At 44.0% G+C, this 14,574-nt stretch overlaps 1 protein-coding gene across 1 annotated transcript in view; it reads right to left on the reverse strand.

Annotated features, from left to right (window-relative positions):
- The window catches only part of LOC115461704 (aromatase), an 85,170-nt gene that overhangs the window by 25,808 nt on the left and 44,788 nt on the right, over window positions 1-14,574 (reverse strand). The window contains exons 6-7 of the mRNA XM_030191736.1: window positions 8,128-8,242; window positions 5,542-5,704 (exon numbers count right to left, since the gene is read on the reverse strand). Of these exons, the coding sequence (XP_030047596.1) occupies window positions 5,542-5,704; window positions 8,128-8,242 (278 nt within the window). The remainder of the gene's footprint in view (window positions 1-5,541; window positions 5,705-8,127; window positions 8,243-14,574) is intronic.

The raw sequence follows: 14,574 nt of genomic DNA on the forward strand, positions 1-14,574 counted from the left end.
GTTGAAGGGGACTGGGGTTGGGGAGGGGATTCTCGGATGGGAGAAGAGGACAGGTGGGGAGGGGACTGGGGTTCTTGAATGGGATAAGGGGACTGAGGTGGGAGGGGTATTCACGGATGGGAGAAGGGGGTGGGGAGGGGGTTATTGGATGGTTGAAGGGGACTGGGGTTGGGGAGGGGATTCTCGGATGGGAGAAGAGGACAGGTGGGGAGGGGACTGGGGTTCTTGAATGGGATAAGGGGACTGAGGTGGGAGGGGTATTCATGGATGGGAGAAGGGGGTGGAGAGGGGGTTCTTGGATGGTTGAAGGGGACTGGGGTTGGGGAGGGGATCACGGATGGGAGAAGTGGGCGGGGAGGGGGTTCTTGGATGGTTGAAGGGGACGGGTGGAGAGGGGACTGTGGTTCTTGGATGGGAGAAGGGGACTGTCACTTGGGTCTGAGAAGGGGCCATATGGGGCCTGGGGCTGGTGGGAAAATGGGGCATGCGTGGGTCAGGTGGGAGAATGGTTCTGAAAAGGGGGCCCTAATACAAGGCATGTGGATGAAGGGGGCTGGAACTGGGGGCTGAAAAGGAGGGTAGGTGGGATAAGGGGGCTAGTACTGGGACTGGAGGCTGAAACTGGGGACTGGGGGCTGAAAAGGGGACAGGGAGAAGTGGCTGGGGGGCTGAAGCTCGGGACTGGTGGGATAGTGGGGCTGGAACTGGGGGCTGAAAAAAAGGGGCAGAGAGAGGGGCAGATCCTGGATGGGGGAGCGAGAGGGAGGGCAAACACTGGATGAATGGCAAAGGGAGGGCAAATGGTGGATTGAAGGGGCAGAGAGAGAGAGGGCAGACAGTGGATGGAAGGGATAGAAAGGGGAGAGAGAGGGCAGACAGGGGCAGATGGTGGATGGATCATGGAAGGGGCAGAGATAGAGGACAGATGTGGATGGAAGGAGCAGGGAGAGAGGGCAGACATTGGATGGAGGGAACAGCAGAGAGGGCAGACACTGGATGGCAGAGAGAGACCGAAGACAGATGCTGGATAGAAGGAAGACAGTGAAAAGAAGATGAGGAAAGGAGAAACCTGAGACAACAAACTGTAAATAAAATATATATTTTTATTTTTTTGCTTTAGGATAAAGTAGTATTGTAGATGTGTTAATAAATGTTTATAATATAGAACATGTAAACAAGGTAATCTTTTGATTGGACTAATTTTAATACATTTTGTCTAACTTTCGGAGAACAAAACCCCCTTCCTCAGGTCAGGATAGGATACTGTAACAGTACTATACTATATTGACCTGATGAAGGATGTTTTGGCCTCTGAAAGCTAAGTCTATTAGTCCAATAAAATGGTATTATTTTATTTTCTATATTTGTTTTATTTCTATGTGTTAATTTGTAAAGTGGTGATTGGTATTTGTTAGGTTTTTTTTTTCAAATTTACATCTGCTGTCTTTATATTTTGCACAGTACTAGGGGACATTTTCTGTTTCTGTGGTGTTGCATTGTATGCAGAGTCTGGCATCTTGGGGGTTCAGTTTAATTTTTGTCTAAATAGAAAGTTTTAATATTACTACTTATTCTATAGTGGATTAGGGTGTATCTGTGTTTGTGAAAAAGACATGGCTTTCACTTGGCATTGACTGTGCAGGATCGACGACGATCTGTACTATTCTGTCTGGTTTCATTTTACAATAGGTGAATTGATGCTCTAGTGCTCACTGTAGTGTTTTAAGATGTTTTCCTTTTCTTTGTGTGATTTAGTAGAAATGACTGCTTAGGGTATGGTAGAATTGCTCTATAGGTCCTGAGTGTTTTGTATTCTCGGCATACCTAGTACTGGATTTTGGAGGGGGATGTTAAAAAATGACTGGGAGGGAGGGGGGCCTTGGAGCTGGGAGGGAGGGAGGCTCTGGAGCTGGGGGCCTTGGAACTCGGAGGGAGCGGTCTGGGAGCTTGGAGGGAGGGGTGGCCGGCCCTGGAGCTAGGGAGGGGGCGGGGCTAGGGGCGTGGCTAGGGTGGGGCCCCATCAAATTGGTCTGCATAGGGCCCCGCACTTGCTAAGACCGGCCCTGCCCCCTATGTCTCCAAAGGATTCCTACTATGTGTGGTGCAACAATATACAAAACCCCCCCGCCGCCACATCATCATACCTTGGCTGGCAGGGGTCCCCAACCCCCGCCAGCTGAAGCGTTTGTCCCATGCTGGTCTTGCATTGTCACACCACGCACTGAGAAGAGCAGGGCAGGCAATGCGGTGAGACCGGCATGGGACAAATGCTTCAGCTGGCGGTGGTTGGGGACCCCTGCCAGCCAAACTAGGGGCCCCAGAGCCAATTTGGGAGGCCCAGGCCCCCATGGATATATTTGCATGCACTTCTTCCAATATATGAAAATCTATCTCATGCATATTTGTTGTGGAGAGCCTGAAAATCTGATCGACTGGATATATCTCAAGGATTGTATTGAGGGTCACTGGTATAGGATATTAAAAGATTCATTATTTTATTTATTTATTTAGATTTTGCTCACACCTTTTTCAGTAGTAGCTCAAGGTGAGTTACATTCGGGTACACTGGATATTTCTCTGTCCCAGGAGGGCTCACAATCTAAGTTTGAACCTGAGGCAATGAAGGGTTAAGTGACTTGCCCAAAATCACAAGGAGCAGCAGTGGGATTTGAACCCCCACCGGTGCTCTAACCATTAAGCCACTCCTCCACTCAATTAGTCCCCCAACTCTCAGTTTCTTCTCCAGAATGGTGTGTCAGCTCCCAAAAGCTAGTCAAGATATGTATTAAATTTGTCCAATAAAAAGTAGAGTTGGGAAATTAACATGATATTAACGCAGAACAATTTTTGTAATGCTAGCTGGTATTTTTAATGCTGCCCCGCCCCTCACCCTCAGCATTTACCTCATCTCCATTCTCGAGCAGCAGCATTGATCGCTACGCTGCCGACCTGGAAGATGTGCCTCTACCTTGTCCCACCCCCTTCCACGACGCAACTTCGCCTGTATGCCAGCAAGGCTTCTGGGTCATCAGCAGTGCTTGAGGGAAGAGAGGAAGCATGCAGATGTTGTGCCCATTCTCTGGATTGTAAAGCAGTGGTGTAGCCACACCTTGATGGGGGGGGGGGGGCAGAGCCAAAAGTGGGGGGCACATTTTGGCCCTGCTCTTCTCAGTCATGTTGTGCAAGCTTACTAAAATGAGAATGCGTTGCGTGACTGAGAAGAGCAGGGTAGGCAATGCGGCAAGACCAGCATGGGACAAACACTTCAGCTGGCAGGTGTTAGGGACCCCTACCAGCCAAACCTAGGGCCCCACAGCCAGTTTGGGAGGCCCAGGCCCCCTGGGCCTCCCATAGCTATACCACTGCTGTAAAGTGTGCAGGCACTGTGTCCTTTCTCTGGACTGTAATGTGTGCAGACGCTGTGTCCATTTTCCGGATTGTAAAGCGTGCAGAGCAGATGCTGTGCCCATTCTCTGGACTGTAAAGTGTGCAAAGCAGACGCTGTGCCCGTTCTCTGGATTGTAAAGCGTGCAGACATTGTGCCTGTTCTCTAGACTGTAAAGCATGCAGAGCAGACGCTGTGCCCGTTCTCTGGATTGTAAAGCGTGCAGACATTGTGCCCGTTCTCTAGACTGTAAAGCATGCAGAGCAGACGCTGTGCCCGTTCTCTTGAATGTAAAGCGTGTAGATGCTGGGCCCATTCCAAGGATTGTAAAGCATGCAGAGCAGATGCTGTGCCCATTCTCTGGACTGTAAAGTGTGCAAAGCAGACGCTGTGCCCGTTCTCTGGATTGTAAAGCGTGCAGACATTGTGCCTGTTCTCTAGATTGTAAAGCATGCAGAGCAGACGCTGTGCATGTTCTCTGGATTGTAAAGCATGCAGACATTTTGCCCATTCTCTAGACTGTAAAGCATGCAGAGCAGATGCTTTGTCCATTCTCTGGATTGTAAAGCGTGCAGACACTGTGCCTGTTTTCTGGACTGTAAAGGGTGCAGAGCAGACGCTGTGCCCATTCTCTGAATTGTAAAGCGTGTAGACACTGTGCCCATTCTCTAGACTGTAAAGCATGCAGAGCAGACGCTGTGCATGTTCTCTGGATTGTAAAGCATGCAGACATTTTGCCCATTCTCTAGACTGTAAAGCATGCAGAGCAGATGCTTTGTCCATTCTCTGGATTGTAAAGCGTGCAGACACTGTGCCTGTTTTCTGGACTGTAAAGGGTGCAGAGCAGATGCTGTGCCCGTTCTCTGAATTGTAAAGCGTGTAGACACTGTGCCCGTTCTCTTGACTGTAAAGCGTGCAGAGCAGACGCTGTGCCCATTTTCTGGATTGTAGAGTGTGCAGACACTGTGCCCGTTCTCTGGACTGTAAAGCGTGTAGACACTGTGCCCGTTCTTTGGATTGTAAATCGTGCAGAGCAGATGCTGTGCCCGTTCTCTGGATTGTAAAGCGTGCAGACACTGTGCCCGTTCTCTGGACTGTAAAGCGTGCAGAGCAGATGCTGTGCCCTTTCTCTGGATTGTAAAGCGTGCAGAAATGAAGCCCATTCTCTTACTAGACTGTAAAGCATGCAGAGCAGAAGCTGGGCCCATTCTCTGGATTGTAGAGCGTGCAGATGCTGTGTCCGTTCTCCGGACTGTAGCCTGTTCTCTGCGGTAAGGCCTTTTACCTGTCCTGCAATAGAGGGAGAGGACTGGAACTGTGATGGGAGGGAAGATGGGGGCTGAAAGAGGGGGAGAGGGCGTTTAGCTGGAGCTGTGCTGGGGGGGGGGGGGGGGGCTGTGAAGTGCCAGTCCCTTTAGGGAAAGTCTTTTGGTTACAGTGCACCTCTTATGTACAGGCATAAGTGGTGTACTATAACCCAAAAGTCTTTCCTTAAATGTCTTGGCACTTCTCCCCCACCTCTCTGTCTCCCAGCACAGCTCCTGCCATACCCCTCTCCCTCCCTCTCTCTCCAGTACAGCCTCAGACTCATTCTTCCCCCATCAGATATTAAACTTCCTAGACCAGAGAATGGTGGTGATGAAGGTTTTAAAAACTGTGCAGTCAACCTTAAAAAAAAAAAAGTCAAGGCATGTACTGGATAATCTCAGCCATGCTGAGCATATGTTCACCTTCCAAACGGATGTCTGGAAAGTATGTGCATGATTTTAATCACCAATGCTGAGCATCTGTTCAAAAAGGATGTAAAGGCATATGACACTTTAAAAAGTTTGTTACATTACCATTAAAGTATTGATTTTCACTTCAGTTTGAGTATTACATTTTGTTGGAATTACACTTTATGGCCTAAAATCCATACTTTTTTATCCAAGCAATTAAAAAATGTAGTCGCACGATTGATTGCTGTTACAATTTTTAATCGGTGCCCACCCCTAATAAAAAGTTATCAGCTTATATTTACTCTTTTATCAAGATAACCATATGTAAAAGTCATGTGCCAAGTACTCCAAACCTTACTCCAGCAACTTCAATTCAATTATCTTGTTGCTTTAGTTTAAATGAAATATCCTTTCAAAACGTCTCAAAGTAATCCTCACCAATAACATTGTGGATTTCTTCCAATAGCTGTGCTTCAACGCCAGGGTGGTTTGCAATCAGCATTAGCATGAAGAAGACGGACACAGACAAAGAGTCAGGGGCAGCAATCAGAATTTCCAGGATACACTGGCTGACATTCTCCTTAGTCATATCTCCCTGATTCTAGAAAATCAGAGGGGAAAAAGATGCCTTAACAAAAATCAGAAGAGTAAAAGCTGCCTTACTTGTAATTTTTTTTGCCAATTTTACATTTATATTTGGAATCCGCTTTGAACCATATTTTGAGAGTTGGCGGAATACAAGTACAATATCATATATCATATCATATCATTAACCAGCCACATTCCTCTACAGTACAATACATGTCATCATTGTGTGTCATCTGCATGTAACCTGGGGGTGTGCATGACCAAAAATGATTGGTCAGACTTCATTTTGAACAAGATTTTTGTGATTTTTTTTTCACATTCATATTTTTTGGGTACATCGTTTACACACAACTTTTGCATTTGCAAATCAATTGTATGTTTGTTACTTTATAGTTTTAGACATGTACAAGTCATTTGCAAACACACGTAGAGGGCGATTCTGTAAGGAGGGCACCAACATTTACATACCAAGAACACATAAATGACCAGATTACTCGCATATATGAAACATATGTGATCATACATATGTAAAGACCAATATTCTTGGTACATACTATTCTAACATGCATAAAAACTTTATATATAGAGACCCCCCCAAACCTTTTACCCTGTATATCAATGTCAACTAATCTAAAAATAGGAGGAAAAATTTCACAAATGAGAAAGAACCCAAACCTCCCCTTTATTCTCGATATAAATGTCATGTAATCTCTAAATGGGAGGAAAAAGCCTCAGACCCCTATCTATAGATATAGAAAACTTCCTTAGAAAAACTAAATCATCATATCTCCAATGTGAAAAAGGTTTTTACTTAATCACTCTATGCAAACTAGTGGTGCGACAGTCCCACTGACAGTGGCCAACATTTCACTAAAATCTATTACAGGGAATATGGACCATTCAATAAATCAAAATTTAATAGCTGCATTCTATTAACATCAGAAGAAAGACAGAGTGCTGCTATTAAATTTATGATCAATTGAATGGTCTGTATTCACACATAGTTGTAGTATGGAGAATATACCCAGGGAATATTCTTAAGACATTTGTATAAATATTTATACCATTAAAAGATATATTAGTTCCAACAGCAGTACTAGCCAGCCTCACAAACTTTCCTCTTTCCACTTCCTGGAAACTTGCTCCTTTCATATTTAAGAGCAGATTTAAATTGGACCCACTTTAAAGTGACCTTAAAACCCTGCAAATTCACTCTAGCATTGGCAGATGAGTGATTCTCGACCTAAGTTCCTAGGGACATTGACTCTTTTCTCCTCCTTTCTCTTTTTTCTCCTCTTTCCCTTTATTGAATTGTAGTTCTTTCTTGTAATTTTATTGGATTTTATTGTAAACCACTTTGCTTTGCCCTTTTTAGATTAAGATTTCCAATAAACTAAACTAAACTGAATTCTTTGTATACCATCGCTTATATGGAAAGGCTGCTCCCTAGTGGTAGTACCATGACATTACTGCTAAGGGTCATCACCATTATATTGACACCCAGATCCAGATGGGGCAGCAGCAGCTGCTGCCCTGTTCCACTACACCACCACCGATAGCCCCTGGGTGAGTCCTGGATGTGGTTGAAGAGTACTGACATGTTGAAGAGCTTTTGTATCGAGGAAAAGGTCATGGTAGGGGATCAGGAGAGGGGGTTCATACTGGGGAGGGATGCCTGCAGTATGTGTTGATCTGTGCACGGAGAGGGGTCCAGGAGGGGGTTCTTATCGTAGAGGGGTATCTGCAGTATATGCTGATCTATGCATGAAGGGGGATTGGTGATAGTGGGGTCTCAGAGGGGTGCCTGCAGTACGTGTTGATCCATGCATGGAGAGGAATTTTGGGGGCTGGTATGCTTGGGGTGATCAGATCAGGAAGGTGCTAAGGGTACCGGCACTGCAGGCATGTATAGTTTGGCATGATGATCCAGCTTAAACCCCCCTGGGAGAATGTATAAGCTTGGGGGTCATAAGTATGCACTTCTCTTCAGAAATGGGGAATCCTGTGGTCCTGTTTTAATCCTGCCCAAACTATACTCCCTTGCCATCTGCATGTTCTGGTGATTTAGACATTTCAATCCTGGGCTTTTTAAAATCAGGTGTCAGACATCTTAGATAGACTGTTTTGTGCCAGATTCAAATGTTTAAATCACAAATGGGGCTCCTGAAATAAGGGCCATACTATTACTCTTTTCCCCAGAAAAATCTATCATTAGCTAAAACTAGGTGATTAGTGCTGAAAATCAGACATCAACTAAGCCCTCTTAAAAAAAAAAAAAAAACAGCCAAAAAACAACAAAAATCAGATTCTTCAAACTGTGAAATGCCCCACCCAGCCAGATCCCTCCCTTCCTTCCCTCTGAGCTTCTGAATTGGAAAAAGAAAACTGAGTCCTTCCCTCCATCCTTTCCTCTGTGATTCAAAGTTACTAAAGTACCTGAGCAAAAATTAATTGTGATGCAAAGTCCATGTTCTTATCCAGTGTTTCAGCGCTGTGAAGCATTTGTCGCTTTTTCTCTACAAGCTTTTCGATCTCTTCTCTCAAGTTTTGACTGCAAAGAAACAATACATTCAAGCAGTGAGCCTAACTTGGGGCTTTTCTGCTGCATGAGATGCTAGACCACAGAAACATAGCCAGGACTGGATCAAGAAGGAAATTCATAGACAGATTTCAAGAAAAGAACTCATAACAGGAAAACAGAAGAACCAGTGGTGATTTTCCACCAGGTCGAGTCAAGTCGCTAAGCTGGAACCTTTTGTCAATGGCCTGGTATTTTTAAGAACTTGCTTCCTTTATGAATTTGTTCCTCTGCTGTCCCTAATCCAGTACTTGCTTTCAGCAGACATGCTGCCTTTAGTATATTCAAAAGGTTGTAGATGATCCTTTTATTCAACCAACTTAATACTAGGCTTGTGCTGTCATCCCATGTCATTGCATATCATTAAAACTCAAAAATGAGCAAAATTCATTGTTCTTCCAAGAATAGTGGGAACTCTTTTGAAAGTGTGGGTCCTATTTGGAAAAAGAGCATGCTCTTTCTGAATGAGTACGCACTCTTTTCCTGATAGTCTGCCATTGAGCATGCATGAGCCATCGTGTATGTGTAAACCACTGTGCATGTGTGAATAACACATGCATAAGAACATAAGACCAGCCATACTGGGTCAAACCAATGGTCCATCTAGCCAAGTATCCTGCTTCTAACAGTGGCCAATTCAGGTCACAAGTACCTGACAGAATCTCAAATAGTAGCAAGATTCATGCTACTGAGCCCAGGGACAAGCAGTGGCTTTCCCTATGTCTATCTTAACAGCAAACTATGGATTTTTCCTCCAGAAACTTGTTGAAACCTTTTTTTAAACCCAAATACACTAACCGCTGATACCACATCCATGCTTTCACATGCTATTGAAAAAAGAGTGCACACTCTTTCTGAAAAAGTATGCCCTTTTTCCGACCCATGCATGCTCTTTCAAAAGAGTGTTTATTATCCCTGGATTCTATATAGGTTACTCAAATTTGGGTGCCGGAATTTGTGTGTGGATTTCAAAATAACAAGTTAATAGGCAACAACTGGCCACTTAATTGGTGCTTGATTGCAGTTGTGTGTGGATCTCCACTGCACACTTTTCTATAGCTTGGTGCCTAACTTTTCCCATGCACATCCCAAAAGAGGACATGCCCATGGAAGGGGCATAAGTGGGTCATGGGCATCCCCAAAAAGTTAAGCACCAAATTATAGAATATGCCAATCCACATCTAATTTGGGATGCTGGACTTCCACCTGTTTCTATCAGGTGTAAGTCTGGCACCCAAAGTTAGGTGCAACCTGCGTGCTATTCCGGTATTCTATAAAGGTTGGGCACCCTGCATAGAATAGGTGCTCAGTGCTAATCTTTTTGGCACCTAGCTTTTCTCATTGTGTATAGAATTCCCCCCTATATGACTTTGCTCTCATGGCAAAAAAAAGACCAAACAAAAGCAATCTAAACAAACATTTTCTGAATCAACATGGGAAACAACTATGACACGAAAATGTTTCCCTTTCCCATCTCTACTTAATACATCTATGACAAGCTTTTTGGAAGGTACTGTTTTTCTAAACATTATAAATATATATTATGTTTTGTTTCATGCAATAATGATATTTCTCAGCATTTATTGAATCTAAATGCCTTTTCAGCTAAGCAATGGAAGGGCTGAGGGGCACCATTTGGGTTGTGCTTAGGACATCAGTTGGATTTAATCTGGCCCTGTACATAACCAAGCCACATCATATATACCATCATATATACTTTGATCTAAGAGACAGAGATGAACATCTCAAAGTCTTGACTGAATCCTTCAAACAAAGAAGTGATAACATCAAAATCATTTCCTGGAAGATTGTTTCTTCACTTAAAACTTGCCAGGCAAATCTCCCACAGTACAAACAAGAAAACCACAAAGAATGTACCCAAACTGTAAAAACTAAGAAAAATCAAAGAAGACTTACATTCACTACTGCAAGAGCAAGGACATCAAACTATCCTTAGTGGGGGGGGGGGGGGGGGGGGGGGCAGTCTAGTTTTCAGGCTATCCATAATAAATATACATGAGATAGTGGCAGTGCATGCAAATAGATCTCATGGATATTCATTAACGTTACTCCTCTAATGTAACTATGAGTTTATCTTGTTGGGCAGACTGGATGGACCATAGAGGTCTTCATGTGGAGGCGTAGCCTAGTGGTTAGTGCAGTGGACTTTGATCCTGGGGAACTGAGTTCAATTCCCCCTGCAGCTTCTTATGACTCTGGGCAAGCCACTTAACCCTCCATTACCCCTGGTACAAATTAAGTACCTGAACATATGTAAACCACTTTGAATGTAGTTGCAAAAAAACCTCAGCAAGGTGGTATATCAAGTCCCCTTTCCCTTTATCTGCTGTCATTTACTATGTTATGTTTTCATATATTAATTTTACCAAAATCTCATGTATCATATAAAAGACTACATTTTATTAATCAAAATATAAAACCCTCCAATCTCAAAATTTATTCGATATAACAAAAGTCCAAAATCGCAAACACTGATACTCCATGCAGTTCAACACTATAATGTAAATGCTTCCTGAGCTGATCTCTCAAAAAAAGAATCAATGTACTTTCCTTCTTCTTAAATGTTCATACATTGCAATAACCTTGAATATTCATATTTATTTATCCATTCTTGTATCCCACTATTATCCAAAAACAAGTTTCGGTTCAAAGTGGCTTATAATTTACATTGTGGTGGAGTTACAATAGTGTTGTGCAATGTGGAGAGGGCATCTATAGTTCATGTTGCTCATAGAGGGGGTCTTTTACTACTAAAGAATTAGCTCGATTTACTCCATAGGAATAAAATGGACCCTGCTGCAGGTAACTTGAGCTAAACTTTAGTAAAAAAAAAAAAAAAAAACAGAGTTTTTGAGGAGATAGATTTGAAGTGGAAAAGGTAATGGTAGCTTTTGTGTTCAGTTGTAGAGTTTTGGTGATATTCATATAGTTTTTGAAGAGGTAGATTTGAAAGGAAGGCGATGATATCTCTGTGATTAGCTGTATAATTTTTTGAAAAGGTAGGTTTTCATTTCTTTTCTGAACTGGAGATTTGTGATGCTTCTTGTGGTTTTTGGTATCGAGTTCCACCATTTGGAACCCAGGTAGCTAAATCCTGCTGTGTAGCTGTCTTCCATATGTTCGAATAACATTAGAATCTTGTCACCTCTAATGCGACAATATTTTTTTTTCAGATCCAAAGATTAAAAAGCTCTCAACAAAAGCAGTTTTTGCCCGACATGGACCACGTTTTGCTGCCTAGCATCTTCAGGGGCTAAAATTGTCACTTATCATGCTACTCCCAGCCACAATTCCAAAGTAGACTCTCCATGCAGGACTGTTTTAGTCAAAATGGCACTTTGGAATTGTGGGATTGGAGGGTTTTATGTTTTGATTAATAATATGTGGTCTTTTATATGATATATGAGATTTTGGTGCAATTAATATATGAAAAGAAAATGTATAATAGTTACTTTTGAGGAGCAGAGTTTATATTGAACTCAAACTTGTTTGGGATAATGTGGGATATAAATGTCATAAATAAATAAATAAATAAATAAATAAATAAATAAATAAATAAATATATATTCAGAAAACATGACTGGTTTGCAGCTTCCCAGGATTCAATTTTGACACTCCTGTTCTAGTGGATGACTCATTAATAGAGATATTCCCTTGTCTGCCAGAAATGGCCTTTCAACACCCACCTAATCTGAGGCAAGAATTAGTGCAAAGTATTCTTCTACCAGAAAGAGAGAAAAGACTGGCATATGTCCCTACAATATACCACGCATAACTGTGTCAACACACATCACAGTTTCACAAAGTTACCCAAATGGGAAAAACATTCAGCATAAGGGGATCCTACTCATACTCCTCTCCTAATAAAGTATATTATTCAACGTTGAAAATGGTGAGGGAAGGTACACTCAGTGGTGTGTTGGAGCTGGCTCGCACCGGCTTGCAAGAGCCGGTTGTTAACTTTGCTCGGCTCTTGCGAGCCAGTTGTTGAATTGCGTGAGCCGGCTCTCTTCCTCCCTCCCAATCCGGTCCCTTACGTCAGCGACTTCACAAATTCTTTGGGGTCGCAGCAAGCGCTGACTCTCCCACGCTGGCACTGCAGGTTCGCATTTTAAAAATGGCCGCCGAGACTTCCAGAGGCGGCCTCGCGAGACTTCTGCCGAAGTCTTGGAGGCCGCCCTTGTAAGTCTCGGTGGCCATTTTGAATCACGAACCTGCAGCGCCAGCGGGGGAGAGTCAGCGCTTGCAGCGACCCCGAAGAATTCGTGAAGTCACTAACGTAAGGGACCAGATCCGGAGGGAGGGAGGAGGGAGGGAGTTGAATTCGCCAAACTCGGGAGGGGGTGGCAAGGGAGAGAAGGGAGTCGCTGGGCATTTGTGAATGGAGGGGAGAGAAGGGTCACTATAGGTGCATGCAGGGCAGGGCAGGGGAGAGGAGGGTCACTGCTGGACATAGGTGGATGGAGGGCAGGGGAGAGGAGGGTCACTGCTGGACATGGGTGGATGGAGGGCAGGGCAGGGGACAGGAGGGTCACTGGACATGGGTGGATGGAGGGCAGGGGACAGGAGGGTCACAGCTGGACATGGGTGCATGCAGGGCAGGGGACAGGAGGGTCACTGGACATGGGTGGATGGAGGGCAGGGGAGAGGAGGATCGCTGGGTTTAGGTGCATGCAGGGCAGGGCAGGGGACAGGAGGGTCACTGGACATGGGTGGATGGAGGGCAGGGGAGAGGAGGGTCACTGCTGGACATGGGTGGATGGAGGGCAGGGCAAGAGACAGGAGGGTCACTGGACATGGGTGGATGGAGGGCAGGGGACAGGAGAGTCACAGCTGGACATGGGTGCATTCAGGGCAGGGGACAGGAGGGTTACTGGACATGGGTGGATGGAGGGCAGGGGAGAGGAGGGTCACTGCTGGACATGGGTGGATGGAGGGCAGGGCAGGGGACAGGAGGGTCACTGGACATGGGTGGATGGAGGGCAGGGGAGAGGAGGGGAGAGAGAATAAATGCTGGGCATGGATGGAGGGGAGAGAAGAGTGAGGAAGGAGATGAGATGAGGGAAAAGGAAGAGAGGAGAAAAACTGCATATGGATGAAGAAAATAGGCAGAAGCTGAGGACCAGAAATGAAGAAGAAAGGAAGAAAGAAAGAAATGGAAAGGAAGCCCTGGAAACAGAGTTAAGAGGACAGATAGCAGCAGAATTGGATACTGGGCCAGCATGATCAGAAAAACTGTCACCAGACAACAAAGGTAGAAAAAAAAAATCATTTTATTTTCATTATAGTGTTTGGAATATGTTCACTTTGAGAATCAGGTGCTCAACATTAAAAGTTTATATTTATTTACTTATTTATGGCATTTTATCCCACATTAAACATGAATTAGATTGGAACCTGGGTTCATTTAAATTTTTTTTCCTGGAGAGAGTAATGCATTGCCCCCCCCCCCCCCTGCTATAGCCAGCTCTGCAAATTTTTTTTGGGGGGGGGGCACAGAGGTGGACGGGGGGGGGGGGCACAGAGGTGGACCGGGGAGAGAGCCTGTTGTTAAAAATTTACCAGCACACCACTGGGTACACTAGATATTAAAAGCAGGAGTTAATTCGCACAGACATCAGATTCAATACCACAAAGCAGACAATGGTTATACTGCTGTGGGGTACCACTTTTGGGACCAAAACACTAACCTTAATCATCAGGATACTCAGGGGTGTAGTTATCAATGTGGGCTACTGTTAAGACGTGTTATTTTACCACTAACTCACGCTATTTTAGCACAGGTCCCATTTTATTCTGTGAGATCTAGTTACTAATAACTGGGGTGAACAGTAAAATTACACATCTTAATGGTAGCCCACATCGACAACCTCCTCCTTTAGATTTTATTTATTTGTTTACATTTGTATCCCGCCTTCAACTAAGGTGGGTTACAAAATAAATAGTCATAATAAAATAACATTACAAACACATGAATGAAGTTATCCAACATTAAACTATTAGCATCAAATATTAACTCTTGGCATTACTGAAAACGAAACTATCAATACAAAGAAACTCCTTACAGAAAACATTTATCACCCTTCTAAAAAAAAAGGCTTTTAGAAATAGACGAGTTTTCAAAAAAAAATGCTTAAACTGTTGTACATTAGAACATAATCTTATATATCCAGGAAGACTATCTTACAAGCTAGGACCAGCAACTAGTGTCAGCATAATTGTAAGCCATTGCTGACGGCAAACACAGCTGCTGGGACTTTTCAGAATGTAATGCTATTTTAGTA

The sequence above is a fragment of the Microcaecilia unicolor genome, chromosome 1 (assembly GCF_901765095.1).
Source record: "Microcaecilia unicolor chromosome 1, aMicUni1.1, whole genome shotgun sequence".
Taxonomy (NCBI): Eukaryota; Metazoa; Chordata; class Amphibia; order Gymnophiona; family Siphonopidae; genus Microcaecilia; species Microcaecilia unicolor.